We start from the raw sequence: 20,966 nt of genomic DNA on the forward strand, positions 1-20,966 counted from the left end.
AAAGTACAAACTGACGGCTCTTTTCAACTATGCCATTGGTGTAAGAACATGAAATGCTTTCCCTTTACAGCAAAACACAGAGCTGAGGTGAGTGAGGAGAAGCTCTCTCTAAATGCTGCTCTGGGGTCAGCTTTGCTATTAGGATGAAATAGGAGCAGCCTTGGTGAGAAAACATATCATTCTCTCTGTTAAGTGACCGTTGTGGGAAACTAGGACTTGCAGCAAATGATTCCAGATGCTCATCACACACACAGACACACACACACACACACACACACACACACACACACACACAGACACACACACAGACACAGACACACACACACAGACACACACACACAGACACACACACACAGACACACACACACAGACACACAGACACACACACACACAGACACAGACACACACACACACAGACACACACACACACACACACACACACACACGCACACGCACACGCACACACACGCGCGCACGAGCGCATCCTTGTTTTACTACATTCATGGGGACCTGTCATTGACATAATGCATTCCCTAGCTTAGCTCCTAACCCTAACCTTAACCAAATTCTTACCTGAACCATAAAACCAAGTCTTAACCCCTTAAACAGCCATTTCAACTTGTGGGTTCCAGCAATTTTTTCCACAAATCTGTTGGAACCCACAAATATAGTGGGCTTCTGGTTTTCGGACCCGACACACGCAAACACACACGAACGCACACGCACGCACACATGCACTACTGTGCTGAAGGTAATGTTGACATTGTGAAGACTTTGCTGATTGTGTTAGCCTTACCACATGACTTTGCCTCATCTGCACGCTAAAATCCATGCCCGAACGTGGAACAGTGCTTGTACTGAATGCAGTGTATTATTATAAATGTAAATTTAAATCTGTAACAGTATTGCTAAAAGCAGTCTGTGCTGAAGAACACTAATACATGTCTTTGTAGATCTCCTGTAGTAGAGGATGGAGCGAGGTCTCCGACTCAGTCTTTTTAATCTTTTGGACAAGCTGAGCATTCTCAGTAACCAGCTGACGGAGGTCGGCCATCTTCTGCAGCAGCTTGGGGAAGAGGTAGACAGAGTCAGAGTGGTTGGCTTGGAGGTGGAGGTCCAGGGCCTGGAGGATGCTGTCCTGACTCTGCTCCACCTGCTTCACGTTCATTAGCCCAGGACGATCTGGGCAAACAAAAGGGGACCAAAGGATAGCTCATCGTGAGTCACGACTTTAACTGCTGGTTCAGAAAATGTTAAATTCAAGATTTTTAAAACCTTTTTAATACCACATAAAAAGCAATTTTATACCTGTTTCATGATCACACTGACCAAAGTATGAAAGTATGGTCGAAAACCAGTGGGGACAGTATGGCTCAGAAATGTTATTACATCACATTTTTCAGTACATACTAGCAGTATACAACAATAATTCTTAATGATATAATAAATTTAATGAATGAAATCTGGAACCAGCATAAGTATCATAAAATGGATGGAGGGATTGACCAAATAAAAATGATAAATTCATTTGAGTTCATGTTTTTGCTAAAATTGACATTTGCCCATTATGAGACAAAGCACTTCCTAGCAGTAGTACCACTACTACTTCTCCTAATACTACTGTTGCAGGTAGCAGTAGTGACAGCTGTTGCTATAGCTCTGGTGGTACAGACTAGAACTCCACAAAAAAAGTAGTTAGGCAATAAGAGTGTAACATCTGTTGATGGGCTGTAATCAGATACAAAAACGTTTTAAATCTAACATTACTGCCTATGGCAAGCAAGAGATTTTTGCAAATAAAATGTAAGACTTTTTAATACCTTCTAAGGCCTTTTTTATGAGGAAACTGAATTCTGAGCTTTTTAAAACTTTTCAAGACCTGGAGATATCCTGAACATAAGAACAAGCAAATCCGACATTCCTCATACTACACAAGAAAACCCTTCAGTCTCACCTCCGCAGAGAATAATGGCAGCAACAAACAGGGCCAGGTCGCTGTCATCCAGCTCCAGAGCATTAAACTTGACAGCAAACTCAAACTTGGGCTCCATGATCTCACTGAAGGGCTTTCTTAAGCTGCGCAGGAACTCCCTGGTGACAAAGCCTTTACCGTTGGCCACCAACAGTCCATCTTTGTTCATGAGAGATGGCAGCATGGCAAAAATGGCCTCATGCACACCATACTTCAGCAGAGTCACCTGCAGAAAGCACGCAGACAATTGTAGCGTCTTTCTCAACAATCCCATACAAATCATGTTACTATATGGCACACAGTGACTCACCTGGTCATTAAGGAAGAGGTCCACAAACCCTGGAATGCACTTGGCAAACTCGGTGAGCTCTCGCACAGTCTCCACCGTAGTGCACTGGCAGCGGTAGAACACATGGACCCCAATCTCCTTGGTCAGGGGTGCACCTGGAACTAGCTGGCTCCACACCAAACCGCTTTCTGCCTTCCAGAGTGTGTCCACATCGTAGATTACAAACGGCTAAAAGGGGGACAAGAATGCATTTCTCTTGAACAAACAAAGTTTACCTGGTATGACATTTTGAAGGGTAAGGTACTGAGGATTATCACAATGCAAGAATGGAATATGGAATATATATTAACAGGTACTTTGTAGTTAGATTAGAGTTAGACTGACTAAAAAATAAAGTGTTCTATAATTTCTAAACAAATAGCATCTCAAGCAACCAGCAGTAATCAGAGCCACTGTTCCTTGACAACAGATGTAATATATATTCTTGAGACCCTAAGATGATCGTATTTTACTTGAGATTCCATATTTTTTTTATATCTGTAAAACCAGGCTGGCCAGCCCAGATTTGCTGTTCTAAGAGTGGAATGTACCGAGGTGCTGCTGGTTTTGCCCGTCAGGATGCTGCGGGCCCTCTTCTTGGTCATACTGAGATTCTTCAGGTAGGCTGTGTTGACTTGTTTGGCCAAGGTCTTCAGGTCGGAGCCACCTGGTTTGCCAAGGTTCAGTTCCTCTGCAAGCAGGCCTGCCACCAGCTTCTTCCTCTCCGCCTCAGGCATACGTCCGTATCGGATCGCTGAGCAAACATATACACACACACATGCTGGTTTTGTTTTGAGTGGTTGTTCCAGGAGTAACTTGCCTTTGTGAATCAACATGTTCAATGAATTCTTGCAAACTCCCCATCACCTAAATGAAACCACAGAAATTCACAAACTAATTGTCAACTAACAGGCTGCACTATGCTTGAAGAGCCCAGCCCCAAATTATGTAAAAAGGTTCCAAAGGAAATTAGAGAGGATTTGAAATAAATGAGCAGATTTGTTACTCAGTTTAGGTTCAATAAAACTCTTCTAAGCATAGCCCGTGTCAGTTCATACCTTTTTTGTTCAAGATTTCATTTTGTAAAAAATAATTAGCTTTCATCTTGTTTTTTTGTTTTCTTTCTTTTTTTGTTTAAAGAAAATAATCAAATTTATTAAGTTCATTTGCTAAAACATTTTCTCGCTCACCGTCATGGGACATTCCCAAAGACAGGCACTTCTGGAAGCGACAATATTGGCACTTGTTGCGATTTTTCTTTTGAATCTTGCAGGAACGCTCACAGCGCTCATATTCCAGTTTCATCCGCACGGTTCGCCGGAAAAAGCCCTGAGTGTGAAACAACACAACCGGTTCAGCAACTCATACCGGATATTCAAACACTACATAGCAAGTAAGAAACTTTGTGATACACACACTGTGTTACCTTGCAACCTTCACAGGCGTGCACGCCATAGTGGAAGCCAGAGGCTTTGTCCCCGCAGACCTTACACTCCACACTGATCCCAGACCCTGTGCTGTCTTCGCGGCCAAGACGCAGCTGCTCTGACAGTGAAGGCGATGAGGTATGGGACAGGTCTGCATTAAAAAAGAAAGAGAAGAATCTGCCCTCTAAATATGTCATGTTCCAGTTTAAATGAAGAAAGTCATGTGATTTTTAAATAAAAGTCTTACCTGTGTAGCTGGATGCTGCACTGCTGTTTCGCTTGCTGTGATTGCTTTCCTCCTGATCCAGACCCTCGTTCTCTCTTTCCTTCTGGTCCCCTTTCAAGCCTTTAGAGAGAGGCACTACTTCCTTCTCCTCCTTGTCCTCCTCATCCTCACTTTCCCTGGCCTTCAACTCTTGCAGGTCAGTCAGCTCTGACACACTTGTCCCCCCACAGCTGTCTGAACCTCCAGACTCTCCCTCCGGTGATGTCCACCTGACATCAGCGGTGTCCTGGGGGGATTTGGGCTCACAGTAGCCGTTCACCCCGTCGTGCTGCTCTGTAGCAGTTTGCTGAAACCCTTCCATGGTTCCTGTTGAAGCTGACTCAGCGGCTCCCCTCCTGTCACGTTGCCATCATAGCTCCACTACTGAAGAGCAGAATAAACTGTTTTAAACAAGCAATATTAAATTAACAATGTGTGCTTAACATGTGGATTACATAAAGAGCAAGAATGAACACCACTTAAATGGCCCCAAAAGTCCACATATCATCTACCTTGCTATTAGATCCAGCATGGGAGTGGTTAACAGCCCAATTCCAGTGACCAGTCTCTAGTTTGTCATAACACGAAGCAGAGCCAAAATGCTTCCCTGGTGTGGCAATTTAGCTTCGGGTCTTAGTATATCAACTGCAAACTGAAATGAGTGCATTTACTAATCTTTGACAATCTGTTTACTTATGTGTCCTCTCCCAAGTCTGTCCAGTACTACCGGTCGTGTTTGAGGAGCCAAGGAATGTCCTTCATAGTAATAGGCTTATGACATGATATACACCCACTGTGGAGTCATGCCTGGATTACCCGTGAGGAAAGCAATACAGACAGGCAGGGGTCTCAGACCATTAAGAGCCCTGAACGAAGACAAACATCTTATTAATCGGGTGGTTGATGTGAATAACATCCTCTATCATGGTATTAAGTAATTTTATATTCTGATCTTGAGACATATATAACGATGTAGTACATTTTCTGGAATATCAATCGAGAAATCATTGGCTAATACAACAAATGTGATACCTGACAAATCAAGGTACTTCATTACGCTGACGTTAAAAATCATATAAAAACCCATTATAGCCAAAGAGCAGGCCTGCTTATATTTGAACAGATTTACGAGATAAACTTCATCTGGAAACGCTGATTTTATATCAGGAATTCAGGCATCACATTCAAAAAACGTTTCATGAAGAATGTTATTGTTTTAAATAGTCAAGTTTTACCTCTGTCATGTCTCTCAGGTCTTTTTTTTGTGTTATATGTGACTGTTGTAAATTAATGATGTGTGTAAATTTGTAACTCTGTGACACTTAATGTACTCTCTTGTAAAAGAAAGACTTCCTGGTTAAATAAATAAAATGGAATAAATGTATATAATCCAAAGTTATATATCCTCATATCGCCCACTCCAAATTTCTAAACAGAATATGTGTTCTAAGAGGCTAAAATCAAACTTAATCTAGACTGGCACTCAGTAAAGCGCATACCACTGCCAAGGCCAAAAACGCCCTATCTTGCAACCTTAAGGAAAGTGATTAAAAATTCCTGGATTGGCCCCTTTAACCAGATCCACGCCAAAATTTAATGGGTTCTTTCCTGGCCCATGCCCCAGCCAACCAACCAACAAACAAACAGGTGAAAACATAACCTCCTTGGCGGAGGTAAAAAAAAAAAAAAAAAAATACACAGGCCTGGACACAAAAGAAGAGCCACATTTCTACTAAAATACTGGTCCTGCAACACAAGATTCCTATCCCAACCAGTGTTTTGGCCTGCCATTAATGTATCTTAAACATTTCAGTCTGTTCTCCACTATCTTCAAAAGTAAACTTTGTCTCTTTTGCAGCTTGCAGACATCTGTATTATTGTTTGTGTCAGCTCCGTGGTAGGGTGCACAGTGTACTTGGTGGGTGCTTTAAGGGGACAGTGTGCTTGCACTATGTACACACTGAGCAGTGTTGATCTCTGGTGTAGGCGGTGGGGGAGAGGGCTTTGGGGGTAGGGGTTACATTTTTGCCCCGGGGCCCCCTAGTGGATTAATCCGTCCGTGAATGCAACTGTGCCCTGACAAACATCCACAGTGTCTGTTTATTAGAGAGTTATAATCGTTTTCAGAATGATTACTGCCGTTCCATGATGGGCCAAAGTCTAAACTGTGTTTGCACAACATTTCGGGGGGCTGGGGGAAAGAAAAAAACAACAGAAACAAAAACAAAAAAAAACAAAAACAAAAAAAAAATAACCACCTGAGGTCAGGACTGTTAAGACTTGTCATCCAGAAGACAACCTGTCACACGGGTTCTCGGAAATATCTGCAAACTTACTGTGAACTGTCTGAGTCACTATAACGAGATAAAAGCATTTGAGAAATGAAAGGACGGCTAAGTCATAGACATGGCTACCGTCAAACTTTTTTTTACCGGCAGTGAAAACAATACTAGACGTAAAACTGAGTGGCTTTAGCCTGTCAGTCGGCCGCCGAAGAGTGCGGCACGGCTAGCTCACTCAGCTAGTTAGCTACTAACCTTGAATAATGACTACTACTAGCTGTTAGCGTGGCTGACCCACATTCCCGTGTGTGCATTTAATAAAGGTTAGCTGGCTTGCCAAGTTAGCTTACCTCTCCCAATTGTGCTGCTGGTTCAGGAGATTTTTACGCTACGGGGAAACTGCCAACGGGGTAAAATGAGCAAGCAGCGTAAGCAGTCCCGGGTCCCGTCCAGGATCGATCGGCTGTTGACAAGTTGCGTGAAGTCACCAGCAGGAGTGAGCTAGCGCCAGCAGCTAACGCCAGACTGCTAACATAAACTTAGACCGTTTCAGGCCTTCACGCAGCGGCCGAGCTGACACTTAGCTGAGCCTCGCAGGAAAGAGAGACAGTGGGGACACTTTTGTTGGCTACCGTATCACATGCAGACAAGCATAGTTAACCGATAATCCCTCCTCGACTCTCTCTCCTTGTTTCTAGCTTTGCTTTGATTTGCTTTGCTCCACTGCCCCTCTCCTCCTCCTCCTCCTCGTCGTCGACGTCCTCGTCATCGTCACATGCCAGGGCACAGCGCCCCCACCACCATCAACATCAACATCACAACACACACACAGCACGCAACACACCGGAGCCTGCACACAACTATCTGACTGAGAAGTCAAGGTCTCTGTAAATACGCACTGTTGTTTTTCTGGATGTGTCTTTTTCTTTTCTTTAACAAAATCAAACTACAAATTATATTTACATTAGTTTAAAACTCACATCGTGCAATAACGTGTATATTATCCATCACTTGTCATTGTTGTCTGTACTGTGTGTGAGTGCACCAAGAAACCGGAGTCAGAATCTTTTTATGTGCAAATCAACATCCTCGGCCAATAAAGCGAATTCTGGTTCTGAAGAACTAGGCCTACCAATGACACACAATAAATATGCAGCACAGTGGCGTAGCACACTGTACATATGCAGCCTCAGTGTGCCTCCTTACTCTTTTAATACATGCACTGTCAAGTGTCTGCACGATCTGATATCTCAGCATGTATCAGCACTCTCTTCTCAACATAATGCAGTTCCTGTGTGAAGCTTTCACTGAGAGGTATTACAACATAACAGAACATCACACTTTGTATCAGTGGCCACTTCAATTGGTACACCTCTACAATCCAGTGCAGTCCAATATCACAGCCCTGCCATAACATCTGTCTATACAAAGTTTATGTTTTTATAGGTTTTTGTTTACATGGTTGGAAATGTGTAAATTCAATTATATATTTATTCTGGACATCATAGTTAAAGCTGGTGTTGTCCTGGACAACATTATATTTAGAGGTGTTTCTAATTTTTTTTGTCCTCCCCGTTTACACACATGAGGGGGGCAAAATACTGGAAACATCTCTGAATATAATGAAGTCCAGTACAAAATCAACAACTTTGACCTCAGTGCAAAAGACATATAATGGAATGAACACCTCTATGACTGTGTCAACAAAAACTCAACATTATAGGCATCATACAAGTAGACTTTATGGCAAAACAGTTATATTGGATTGCATTAAACTGTATAAGTATTAGTCTTATAAAATGGCCACTGAGTGTATATCTCCCACGGTGTTTTAGGTCTTCATTATACCCTGGGCATTAGACAAAGGTGAAAAGCCGTCTTACTCTGGTCTTACACTGCAAAAGGATTACTGTAGCCTATTACTGTATTTCATATTAAAAGAGAACCAAATAAGACTTAGCTGGAATCATGTTTAATTTGCAGAATTAAGGTAAATTAGATTTCAGCAAGTCCTAGCCCAGTATCTGTTGCAACACAGACGTAGCATAATAAAGCTTTATAAAAGCTAAAGGCACTATTCATAGATATACAGAAAAGGTAGCTCTAGTATTTAACTGAAAACACAGGATCAGAACCTGCTATTGCTCTCAAACCCACTGACCTTTGGCTCTAATATTGTTTTAGATACCAGAAATAGTCTGTCAAATTATTTCTCAAGCCAACAGTAATAGCTTATTTATAATGCTAATGATGTCAAATTTCAAAATTGCAGATAAAAACAAACTTTCAGTTCCAGACTTTTTAATGGCCCTCCTCATGTTGGGGCCCTGGGAACTTATTTCCACTATTCCCCTCAATACTATACCCCTGAATATACACATGGTCTTGTTGTAAGAAAAAAGAAAAAAGTCAGTTGACCATGAATGTCATGGTTTTTGTTTCTTAGTTTTAAGATTTTCAATAGTAACAAGCTAACATGCTAACAAGATTACATTGGAATCCAATAATAATCCTGCTGTAGAATATGAGATAAGATTCAGTCACTATGACCTCCTATTTGAAACACATTGCACTGCAAAATATATCCATAAAAGGTTTAACACATTAGTCATCTAATTGGAAAAGAACTTTGCATTCGTAATATCGCGGCTAAAATTCACAGACCAAGACGTGATTACCAAGCAGGCAAAGCAAAACAGTGCCAAAGGCCTCAGGGTCACTCTGCAGCATAACAATATGTTTGACTGTAACTTTGCTTGGCAGTTGATATTATTAAATCACAGTATCAATGGATGTGATAAGAGCCGTTGAGGAAAACTGTGATTTATTACAACTTGCCTTTTTGTTTTTGTGGCTCCGTATTTTATTTTCATTGGTTGTTATGACATTGTTTCAACCCAAACTAACTGCTGAGATCTGGGAACACTGCAACATCACTATAAATAGGTCTAATGGGCAACAAACAGGACAGCTCCCGTTTTTATGACCTGATCTTGAAGCCCTCTGTTGAAGAGAAACCTGGTGCCTGGATCCAGTGTTAAGACTTTTATTATTTCATGGTGCATAGTCCTAAATACATTTCTGTTGAATCAGATTATCACATTACCACCAGCAGGTTAATCTGTCCGTGATATTTCCATTTAAATTTACAAAGAAAACATCTGCATTTATAATTACATGAATTTAGAAATGCTGCTGCACCAAAAAATATAATTTCCACGAGAAACAAGAAAGATAAAGAACTACTGAGTGTTTATTGTTGTTTTTCCTTTGACAGCCATCTGCCGCTCGCAATTTTTTAGTAGTTTAAAGTTGTGCACAATGTAGCCTTCAGCTATGATTTGTAATTCTGTAACCATGATAAATATTAAAAAAGAAAAGAAAATCAAATGTTTTGGGAGCTAAAATCACCCGTGTGTCGCATATAGAAAATTAGTATAGCTTTTTCTTCATAATATATAAAAGTTTGTTATTCCTACATATATATTGTTTGGTTAATACTTGTGGCTGTTTTTGTTACTTTAAGGAATGTACTTAATATAAATTATTGTAAACAAAAGTGATGCTTTTTCATCTTGAAAAATTTAAAAACAAATTGACCAAGAGAAAAAAAAGGTTGGTTAATACTGGGTGACAGAGCAGAATTAGACTTTTTTAAAAAACAGTTATGGATAATAAACATCATTCAAGCCTAATTGTAGTTTGTGTGGTTTGTCAGGGGATGTCTCTGTTCACAAATATGAGCCAAAGGTTTTATCAGTGAGAGGCTCTAACTTAGTCAGTGATGACACATTTCAGCTCGGAACACGAGTTAGACTCAAATTCAAACTAAAACGGACGTGTGGTTTGCAAATTCAGCACTGTGGGCTTCAACTTCTTCGACTGTTTGGCGTTTTTTGGAATTTATGTCATAGCTCTTTTATAACTCACTTAATTCGTTAACAAAAGGTTATTTATTTCATCCATTCATTGTGTAACATACCACTTCAGATTTTAGCGAAAGTGAAAATTAAAGTCTTATTGAATTGCATGTTGCACATCATGTAACACAATAAAGCAGAAATCTGGTTATGTCAATAATTCACTCTTTTATTTACAATTATGTTAAATGACAGAAGAAACAGGAAGTTCAACAACAGTCTCTTCCCCCCTCCCCCTCTTTCTCTTTCCTGTTTATGGGGGGTGATAGTCGTTGACTGAAATTGCAGTAAACTCTAATACTGAACCAACTTTTCACATCAAAAAGTCAAGCCACACCCCACAACCCTAAAAAATTTGTAAAATTGAAAAATTGTTATCTCTCTATATTACAATGCTAAACAAGTGAGCTTCCATTATGTATGTAAGTATTACTCTTTAAACATCAACTAACCTTGTACCTTCAGCTCAACTTACAGCTCTTTTTCTTTGCACTGAGGTATGGTTTACGTCCAGAGCAGGCCTCACACAGTTTGCAGTCAAAGCGTTAGTTGAGCAGTGAATACTGCAAACGCAACCTCTCACTTAAATGTTTTAAGCTGTTGCTGTCTCGTGAAATGAGGTCAGTAAATTCAACATTTAGAGAAAATGGCAGTCAAGTCACTGCTACTGTAAATTCAGTTTTAAGTGTAGATGTACCAGTCTTTTGTTCACATGTTAGACAGTCGTCCCTTGACCTTCCTGTCGGAAAACCTCACAGTTTGACCAGACATGACCTGCACAGCCTCTGATTCATGTGTTTAAGGTATGTCCATGTCTCCATTAGAGGCATGGGAGTGGCGTTTCTCTAAATCACGTCCAGCTCTGTTGTCAACATTTTCTTTGCTCTCCTCATCCTGATCCTCTGATCCTGATCTCCTGAGACGCAGCCCGGGATCTCTCTGCGTCGGGATCTGGAAGCTTGAGAAAGAGCTTCCTAACGATGGTCTCTTCTCTAAAAAAAGGACAGTGACAACAAAATACTTCAGAAAATAAAGTATATTTACAGAAGACAAATTAAAACAGATTTAGGTCTGTGACAGCAGTTTGGACAGGAGGACACTGAAATAGAGAAGGAAATTATTAGAGAATAAAGAATCAAACTTCAGGAGGTATATTTACAGGGGTATGAAATATAATACCTTTAGTAACCTTCAATTCATCGTAGGGAAGTAATTCAAATGTTTACAGTAGCATAAGACATAAATAATTATTCTTTATACACATAGTGTTAAGTTTTACTATCATACAACTGTCAAACGAATTTGCATGAGCGCTGCTGGAGTGATACGCTGAATGAAAGGTGAAAAATCTTTAAATTCATGTTAGTCATGTTTCGTAATGAACCATATCATGGTGCAGATGGGACACATACCGCCTGGTCCGATTGGTCGCATCAGTCTGTTCATCTGGACGTTCCAGTGTTTGACGTTGGTGCTCGCTTGCCGAAGTTTCCTCTGCGCAGCCTGTCAGAGCAAAAAGAGCTACACATTTAAACGTCTGTTTCATACAAGCAGCAACCACTGATAGATAAACAAACGTTAGTCTGTTGCTTGTAAATAAATTTCACCCAAACGATCAAGCATTACAACCAGCTACGATTAAAATAAATATTAGAAATAAGGAACAATTCATATCGAAGTTAAAAAGTTTCTCTGACATCAAAGAAAAAACATATTGACAGTTATAATATAGGGGCGTGTACAGTACTGGGTTTTGAACGGAAAGAACAGACCCCTGTGCTAGTGATACTGTCATTGAAAAATGCATGGAATAATTCACACACATTCTTAAAAGGATGGAGTAACCCTATGTGAATTAAAAAACCGACTTTGGGCATAAGAGAACCTGTTTATAACTGTGGTTCTGCTTGGACTTTGAAACAACTGACCTGTTTTGAATGACAGTACATGATAGCCTTGTGTTTTGTTTCATTAATATGCTGCATATTGTAATAAATTTTTACGTTATAAAAAAGTTTTTATAACTCAACTGGATGTTACGCCATTAAACAACAGTTAATAAACATTAACAAATCAAGCTGACTGAATAAATAACAGTAATACAGTATCGGCAATTAATTAAAACAAAATAAGGTAAAGAGTAGCTGATGCTATTGGCTTAATGTCATACTCCGAGTCCTCTAAGAAGTAAGATAGCTTGGATTCAGTTAAATATAGTTTTTATTTATTTTACTGTGCCATCAGTCAGGTTTGTGTTTTCTGGTTCTTACCACAACATCCTGGTCAACCCTGTGCCGGTTGGCGCGGACCTCCTCCAGCTGCTTCTGCGCCTCCTCCAAGGCTCGAGACTTGGCCTCCATTTCCTGCTTGAGCTCCTGCTTCTCCCTCTGTGTCTTCAGGATGTACTCCTCCTGCTCCTCCTGCAGGGCCATCAGTGCCTTCATTTTCTCCTCCTCTTCAGCCAATAACCTGGAAACAACAGAGAACATAAAAAATTATATTAGACAGAATTTATCATTTATAATTAACACCAAACTGTGTAAGATATTTATATAATGCTTCAGGCATTATGTGATCAATTCATCAGAGGATTTGAACTTGAAAAGGTTAAGAGAGCGAAGAAGCAGCAACACAACAGATCTGACTGATGGCAACATTTAACAACTTCCTCTGTTGGCAGCTCAACTTCCTCAGGAACATAACGCAACATGAACTCCTTTCAGCAGCTGAGCTTGGTATCTGCTGTCCACACACACGAGTACCTCCCTACTTACATTGTTTGCAAGCTCTAAACCTAAACAAATTACTTGTTATTGTGCTGTGAAAGTGTTTGTAGGTTTCTAATTGTATGCTGGCAGAGATAAGTGGCTACACTCTACCCTGTTTGAGCGTAGCGGAAGGCCTCCTCATCCAGCCTGGCTTTGATCTCCTGCTGCAGCGCCTCCTCTAAACGCTTCTGCATCTCCTCCAGCTCCTGGATCCGCTTCCTCTGCCTCTCTGCTTCCTCCTCTTTCAGAGCCATCTCTGCCTGCATACTGACCCGGGCCTTGAGACACACGGCAAGAAGCAAAGGGAAGAACGGTCACATATTTCCGCTTCCGAATTCAAACTCTTTTTTTTTTTCCCTTCCTTGCCTCCACACTCACTTCTTCAGCCTCTCTCAGCTGGATCTCCAGGGCCTGCTGGAGCTGCTCATGCTGCTGGCGCCTCCTCTGCTCGTCCTGCTCCAGGAGGGCCTGAGCCTGCTTTTGCGCCTCCTTCAGGAGCTCCAGCTCCGCCAGCTTACGCTCCCGTTCCTCCTGCAGGGCCCGAAGCCTCTGTAGCTCCTCCTCCTTGGCCTGTCGTCTCTTTTCCCGCTGCTCACGCTGTTCGCGCCGCTTCAGCTTCAGATCTTTGTGGAGGGAGTTTTTCCCCTCCACGTGCAGCCTGATAGCTGTTTGAATGGCTGTGGAGAAGATAAAGTTCAATGTCTTGATATCAAAATTAAGTTTTTAAGATTGATCAGTGTTCAGTATCAGTGAGGGTGAGTCTCCTCTGACCTGTAGTCCACTCCTGTCTCTGTTTGGTGTCTGAGGCGCTCATCTCATAAGTCTTGGAGAGGGTTTTAAGACAAAACATGCACCTCTTCCCATCTCGGTCCGGCAACACCTGTTCAACAAAGGAAACACTCATTGGATCAACAAATATCCCTTCATCATGCATTGATTTTTCTTTTTTACATTTATTGTGACCATTTCTTTAATATACAGAGGTGAGGAGAAAAAAAAAACAGTTAACTCACTGGGAAAAGGACGTTTTTGATCCATTTTGAACGACCAAACAATATTTGATCATCGTCTACTTCCTATAATAAAGCATGATTTTAGAATGATTGTTTGTTTTCCTTTGGAGTAACACATGGTGCTGTGTGTAGTGCTCTTGTTGAAAAAAAAAAGGTAGAACTTGACCAGATGTTTGTAAGCGCTCAGCATGGTACCATGTGGCATATCAAAAACTACCAAAACAGCCTGAGGAACAATCGCTCTACTCCAGCTCTGTTAGACTTCACACTCAGAATGGGTCGCTCATGAGTGTGAGGATGGCAGACTAATCTTGAGTTCACTTCACTTGAGCTCTGTGAGATTTGTGAAGAAATTTCTAATCTGATCGTGAATATAACAACCTTCAATGTCCAACTGCTGTGCTGGTTCCCAACCTTTTTGGGTTATGATGCCTAAATATGAGGCAATATCTATTTGGGGACTGTATGACAGTTACTAGGGAGGAGAGGTGTTAAGAATAGAGGGAAGGTTATTTATGTATTTTCTGTTTTCGCTGAAGGGAGGGTAGTTTTATTCGGGGTGTGGGGATGGGGGGAGCTTGACATATCATTTGTCAAATAATCTCTTATTTTGCATGCTGACAGAAAGCATAACAACGTGAAAGTAAAATGTGTCATATAAATGTGACAGTGACAACTATTAGTTAAAAAATAAAGTGGCAGGAATGCTGGTATTGGAACTGGCAAGGTCTTAAGGTTTATACTGGAGTATATAATCTTAAATTCTTTGTGCACTTTTAGTGTTTTTTTTCAAAATAAAAAACAATAAAGGAATTCAATAGCGTTAGATTAGTTTGAGATATCGTGGGGAAGGTGTTGCAGTTTTTCTCTTAGTCAAAGGAAGGGTCCAAACAAAATCATAGTGTTTAGGAAAGAGTTGCGATTTTTTTTTTTTTTTAAAGTGAAACATAATACTGTCCCCTCCTCCCCAGCCCAATAATTTTCATTCAGGCTCCGGCAACTGTTTGTGACCGGTTGCACATATGTACATTTTTTTTTTTTTTGTCCTGAGTAGGTCAAACGTTTTCAGCAATTCACGGGAAAATCCAATGATAAGGGAAGTCATTTAAAATAAGTATCTGTTAACCATCATGTGACCCTTTCTGATCATCTTGCAAGTTGCAACAGCTCGGGGGAGTCCCCACCCCCAGGTTAGGAACCACTGTCTTAAAGAATATTTTGACTCAAATGTACAACACAAAGCAAATGAGCAGTATTTATTTCATTTTGGGACAAACTGAGAAAGAATTCATTGTTATTAAAAGCCACAGGTCCTTCCAGTGTTAAGTGTTTAGCTTTGAAAGATGATCAACTCCAGCTGCTTACCTCCACACAGCAGTTCCCATCCAGGGCTATGTTGCCCTGGCAGTCCTTGCGGTCCTCCCCTGTGTAGTAGGACAAGTTGCTCGGCCTTAAGGTGAACCAGCGTTCCTTCCAGTTTCTCCTTAGCTGGCCTTTTTTCCACAGATAACCCTGCATGCACCCAAACGAACACACACACATATGTCACCGCCAAAGAGAAGAGCACGTCAGGAACCAAAACATAGACTTCTGTTGGCAGATGGGTCTCCTACCTCCTTGAGGACATCACCAACTATCTCCCTGTATACTTCCTCTATAGCCATGCTGATTATGCTCTTATCAATTCCTCTGGTTGTCTTTCCTGAGTTCATCATCTCCAGAAAAACCCAAACAGTAATGCCACTCTGCTGCACTGAGTCCTGGGAGAAGAAGTCCTCTAATTCAACACAGTTGAACTCAATACTCATAGCCATGCATATCTTCTTGAGGAGGTACTCCACCTGAAGAGTAAAAGAAACGAAAACGCCTTGAGAGTGAGAATTAATTTGATTCATTTGAATTATCTATGTTTGCTGCATTATACTCAAGGGAGGAAGAAACTAAAGAAAATATTTGCTTTACTATAATCAAGTACCTTGTTTTGTAGGTTTGTAGGAGTGTTTGTAACTCAATTTAACATCTATTTTAGTGACTTTCCTTTGAAGGATTTTTTTTTTGCTTCATCAGTTGTGGAGCTTTCACAATAAATGGTTTTTTGGCTGATTAAATCAGAGGACTCGGGTTTTACTTTATTTGAGCCCTTAATCGTGTAGTTTCCCATTCTTTTTATTAAAACATCCCATTAAAGATCACATTCAGCAATGATTTCCTTACTCTAAAGTTACTTTTATTTATGTTGTTTCTTAATTAAAACTACTTTAGTAACAGTATTTACGACAGTGTAGTACATTTTACACCACAGATTTCACAGCGGTCAGCATGTGAAGCCGAAATACCAAAATAAAACCAGATAATGTTTTCTTAAACTCAGCATGATAGAAAATATACTGCCCTTGAAATGTAGGGTTTTCTCTTGGGTGCAGCTGTGAAAAACACTCAACAGGAAACCAAAACGAAAGCTTGCGAGGGAGAAAAAAACCCACACTGCTGCATAACATGAGCACGGTGTTCCATGATGGCAAGAAAATTAGGTTTCAGCAAAGGTGAACTTAGTGATTGTAAAAGGTCCAACACCATTTTCAGATCACAGATTACTGCCTACAGTCTTGGAATTGTACTCAACAACAGAGCACAGTTACTTGAACCATTCATGTGGCTAAATTTAGGAACAAGCAGCCTTGATCAACTCTGACTTCAAGATGTACAAAATTGTTTTGTTTATGTAATCTTACAATAAGAAATGTTTTTTTTCCAGTCTAATCATATAAATGCCTCATATTTCAAGTAAGAGCATATATATATCTTCTTTTAATCAGATATCAAATTTGCTTTGTGATTGTAACTGTAATGAGTGAGTGTGAAGAAATTAATCTAATCTCTTTAAATCTAAATATATTCTAGTTGAACCTACCTCATCAGGGACCATAACCAGAGGGTATTTGTCCTCAGACAGAAAATTAAAAAGACACCAAAGCCGAAAAGCATCCCTCTCTGGCAGAACAGTGTTGCTGTTTTTGTCCGTCTGGTAGTTTTTCTTTGCCGTAAGAGTCCAACAGAGCTCATCTACGTTTTCCTTATTAAAAGAGCCTTCCACAACCTACAAGAACAAAATGCAGAGACTGAAAAAACTCTGACAGCACCCTTGACTTCAGAGCATTGCAATTTGATGAAACAAAAAGAGCGTGTGGTTCTGTTTTAATCACCTTATCCAGGATGTATTTGTTGAGATAAGGCATATAACCCTGACTAGAAACTGGGCCATCATCATCATCCCTAAAGTGCTCCTCCAAAGCAACTGGGTCATGTGGGATACACAGGACTGTGCACAGGTTGTGGGACAATACCTGAAAAATCAAGACGTACAGGACAGACATATTTAAAACTGTAGCAGTGATATGCTAAATTCATATGCAGAACATAGATAAATCAAATCAGCTATGTTGGCATGAATCTGATGTTACACTTCTGCCAAAACTAAATAAGATACTGTATATGTAGTGGAGAATTGAGTTTGTTTGCAGGGATAAACATCTGTGTCAATATTACCCTTAGAAAAAATATGGGCTAGCAAATTGAGGAAAAAATATGTTAACTTCGATCTTTAGGGAGTTGAAGTTCTGAATTTCTGTCGCATCATAATTTTCTAAAAATAAAGTTTGCACATACGTTAGTGTGAAAGAATAGAAAAAATATGGGTGGTTGGAGTCAGCAAGATACAGTAAGAGAAATGGCGTGGCATACATTTTCAGATACAATATGTAACTACTTAAAAAAAAATCAACCAATCAATTTAAAGTAAAGGTTAGTGCATCTCAATGTGCTTTACAGGTGACTGACAAACTAATAGGACAGTGTAATGACAAACAGTAAAATAATGGCAGAAGTTTGTTCAAAAATTTAGAGAGACATAAGTTTGGAAAATGTGAAAAAGACATGAAAAAAGTGAAATAATATAAATGAAAATAAAAATAGATAAAAGGCAATAAAAAGAATATAAGATGAAAATCCAATATCCATAAGACATGCTCAAAAGTTAGATCGTATCATAAACTCCAAGTAACACTATATACTGTATGTAATCAGTGTAAAGTACAACCTCCGGTTGAACTACCAGTGTGTCAAAAGGGATTTTAACCAATAAAACCAGGCTTTTGCTTCTACTGAATTACATTTCTTGAACTGAGAGTGTGCAACGTCCTCAGATATCTAATGCACATTATCAGCTAACCATCGTGTGTTGAGCTATAACCACATCCTGTCTCTAGTCTCCAGTGCACTACAACATCTGTCAGTTTTGAGGACACGGCATGCAAACGGCTGGCCTGCGAGCATGTCATAAGAACCTGGTGCCTGTACACAGGCTGCCTGCATGAGGGGGATAAGCCTAGTCACGAGGCTGACTCGCTGTGAGCCAGGAGCGGCAGGCAGCACATCGCAGGAACGTGGAGGTGGCTCAAATGGAGTCTGATCCCCACCAAGACCCAGTGACATAATGATGAGATCAACAAAAATACAGCTGCTTCATTGAAGCCCTGTGGCAGGAGAAAACAACCACCAACATGTTTCCACTTTGTCCTTGCTCTCACTGTAAAAATGTTCTTTTGATGTACACAGGCTCATCTTGTGAACATACTTTATTCAATAGGCTGTTCTCTGGGCGGGTCCAGTGCCAGAGGACCCTTTGCACTACAAGCTGGTACGTCGAGGCCCAGTGTAAGCACAGCTTGGAGATGAGGGCTCCCATTCATATACAGACTGAGGGCAAACTGTTACTCTCGTGCTCTTGCCAGACAGAGATGCATATTGTGCCCTCTTTCAGCAGTGAAAGCATTTTACCCAACATATAGGGAACAAATTTGTTCCTTGTTTAACTGAATGCAGAATACAAAAAAAAAAAAAAGGGTTTCACACAGGAAATATTGAGGATGATCAGTAACATCATCGTGTTTCCTAAAGCACAGAATCCAACCTAGCAAAGACTAAATAAGTAATGTATTTGTGACATTTAGTTCGCTGATCACTTCAAATATTTTCACCTCATCTTCCTCAGAGCCAGCCCACGTGATGGACTTTGGGCTGAGGTAGGACATGAGGCAGCAGAATAAAAAAGTGAGTGAATTCTCAGACCAAAAAAAAAAAAAACTTTACTAAATTCCCATCTTCCAGTTAGAGGACCCTCCACTCACCTTCAGCTGAGACTTGGAAACCTTACCACTCTTCTCCAGATCCAGGGCTGTGAAGCCGTACCAAATGGACTTGAGCAGCTCAGACCGCAGGTCCATTTCTGCAGCAGTGTTACTTTCTGGTTTCCTCCTCTAAGTCTCTTCTTCTTCCCTCTGCTGTTGACAAGGGGCCCCTGGGTGACAGGCAGACACCCACACTGTGTTGCTGCTGTCAGGCAGGCATGGGCTTTACCAGACTGCTGGCAGCGACACCTGCTGGACGTCTACAGTCACCAACAGGGTGGGAGTGTCTTATTGTTTACTACATGCTCTGCTCCTGCCTTCCAATGGTGGAAGAAGTTTTCAGATCTTCTAGCGTACAAATACAACATTATGAAAATACCCTATTACAGGTTAGAGTCCTTTAATCAAAATTGTAGAACTCAGAACCTCCCTTTCACACTATATATATATATAATTACAGCTGAAATATTTAGTTGATGTATAGATAAGTCAGTTGACAAAAAATTAATAATCAATATTGTAATTATTCACATAAAAACACCAAAAATTCTCTAGTTTATACCTCTCCAATGTGTTTTAAGTCACTCTATGTTGACTGTCATTCAATTTTCAAATGTTATTGTAAAATAAAAATTGGACATTAAAAAAAAAAAAAAATCTGACGTTTTACCGATCAAACGAGTAATCAAGGAAAGAGTTGTCAGAATAACTGATAATAAACATCATTGTTTATTGCAGCCCTAATTATTACATTTTTATGTTATTGAACTATGTTATAATATTAAATTATTATTACTGCATTAAAGTGTCATCAGTATTTTAATGTTGTAGCTTCTAGAAGTAAAGCTGGTTTTGATTGCTATTTTTTTTTATTGGTGATTGGTCTTGTTCATAATAATTTGACAATATGTTTTATCAGTAGGTGGAGTATAAGTATACAGTAACCTAATCTACTAGCATGTACTCAAGTAAATTACAAGTACCTCGAAATTGTACTCAAGTACTGTTACATACTTGAGTAAATGTACTTGCCACCAGTGTTGCCTCCAAGGAATGGCCATAGCTCAGGGTTAGTATAGGATTAAGTAGATGTTAGGTAAAGAAGACACTAAGTTATTTTATTACCAAGCGACGTTATCATTTGCAAACTAGCTAGGTTTCTCTGCTTGGTTTACTTTTAGGTCTGACCGTCAGGTGCAATGAAATTAGCGTTAGCTTTAGCTCATTAACAGCATTAGCTCATTTAGCTAGTTAACACATTAGTTCGACAAAATCTTGTGTTAACAGCTACTTTTCGTTAATTAGCATCAATTATATTATTAATTTAAGACTTTTGTATTGTGTAAAGATGAAAAAAAAAGTACCTGCTAGCCTACAGTTGTCTGGTTCCAGCCCTTTGAATCACCAACATCTCACAATATGTGGAGCGCTTCAGAGAAATTACGTTAAACGACTAATTGAAATGAAGTAGTGTCAACACTAAATGGCTATCCTAGCCCCAGGCCTGTCAGGACAAACATCTCCATCTAGAGGCGTAAATAAAAGGTAAATGAAAAAAATAAATAATGGGTAGATAGTTTCCTGTGACTGTACGACACATTTATAAAATCAGATCTAGAGAAATAAAAATATCATGACGATACCATAAAGCAATTTAACTTGACAAAACGAAACAAACAAAAAATCTTACCAACTCAAGGTCCACTCACTAGCTTTTTCATTTTCCTATCTCACGGTTTTCCTCAGTGGAGGGACACTGCTCATCAAACCTGTTTCATAACTTAGATTATTATTATAAGATTATT

At 40.0% G+C, this 20,966-nt stretch overlaps 2 protein-coding genes across 7 annotated transcripts; both read right to left on the minus strand.

The window, feature by feature from the left end:
• Positions 1-500: 500 nt before the first annotated feature.
• ppardb (peroxisome proliferator-activated receptor delta b) lies at positions 501-7,024 on the minus strand. 2 transcript variants are annotated; one of them, XM_040152829.1, is made up of 8 exons: positions 6,625-7,024; positions 3,975-4,376; positions 3,727-3,878; positions 3,491-3,629; positions 2,852-3,054; positions 2,283-2,489; positions 1,955-2,198; positions 501-1,182 (listed from the first exon to the last, which is right to left on the minus strand). In XM_040152829.1, the coding sequence occupies exons 2-8, from the start codon at positions 4,312-4,314 to the stop codon at positions 935-937; spliced, it is 1,533 nt and encodes a 510-aa protein (XP_040008763.1). In that variant the 5' UTR covers positions 4,315-4,376; positions 6,625-7,024; the 3' UTR covers positions 501-934. The 2 variants fall into 2 exon arrangements, with proteins under 2 accessions (XP_040008763.1, XP_040008764.1); XM_040152830.1 differs by having other exon boundaries at positions 3,975-4,393.
• A 3,338-nt stretch (positions 7,025-10,362) lies between these two features.
• Positions 10,363-20,923, minus strand: LOC120804299 (differentially expressed in FDCP 6 homolog). Of its 5 annotated transcripts, none has more exons than XM_040153673.1 (14): positions 20,852-20,923; positions 20,526-20,687; positions 19,162-19,331; positions 17,179-17,319; positions 16,887-17,072; positions 15,589-15,816; positions 15,341-15,487; positions 13,976-14,038; positions 13,734-13,842; positions 13,341-13,639; positions 13,074-13,240; positions 12,465-12,663; positions 11,607-11,697; positions 10,363-11,186 (listed from the first exon to the last, which is right to left on the minus strand). In XM_040153673.1, exons 3-14 carry the CDS (start codon positions 19,255-19,257, stop codon positions 10,993-10,995), a joined length of 1,920 nt encoding a protein of 639 aa, XP_040009607.1. In that variant the 5' UTR covers positions 19,258-19,331; positions 20,526-20,687; positions 20,852-20,923; the 3' UTR covers positions 10,363-10,992. The 5 variants fall into 5 exon arrangements, with proteins under 5 accessions (XP_040009607.1, XP_040009606.1, XP_040009603.1 ...); XM_040153672.1 differs by having other exon boundaries at positions 19,162-19,410; XM_040153669.1 differs by having other exon boundaries at positions 19,162-19,421.
• Positions 20,924-20,966: the final 43 nt, after the last annotated feature.

Source organism: Xiphias gladius, chromosome 18 (genome assembly GCF_016859285.1).
Source record: "Xiphias gladius isolate SHS-SW01 ecotype Sanya breed wild chromosome 18, ASM1685928v1, whole genome shotgun sequence".
Classification (NCBI taxonomy): domain Eukaryota; kingdom Metazoa; phylum Chordata; class Actinopteri; order Istiophoriformes; family Xiphiidae; genus Xiphias; species Xiphias gladius.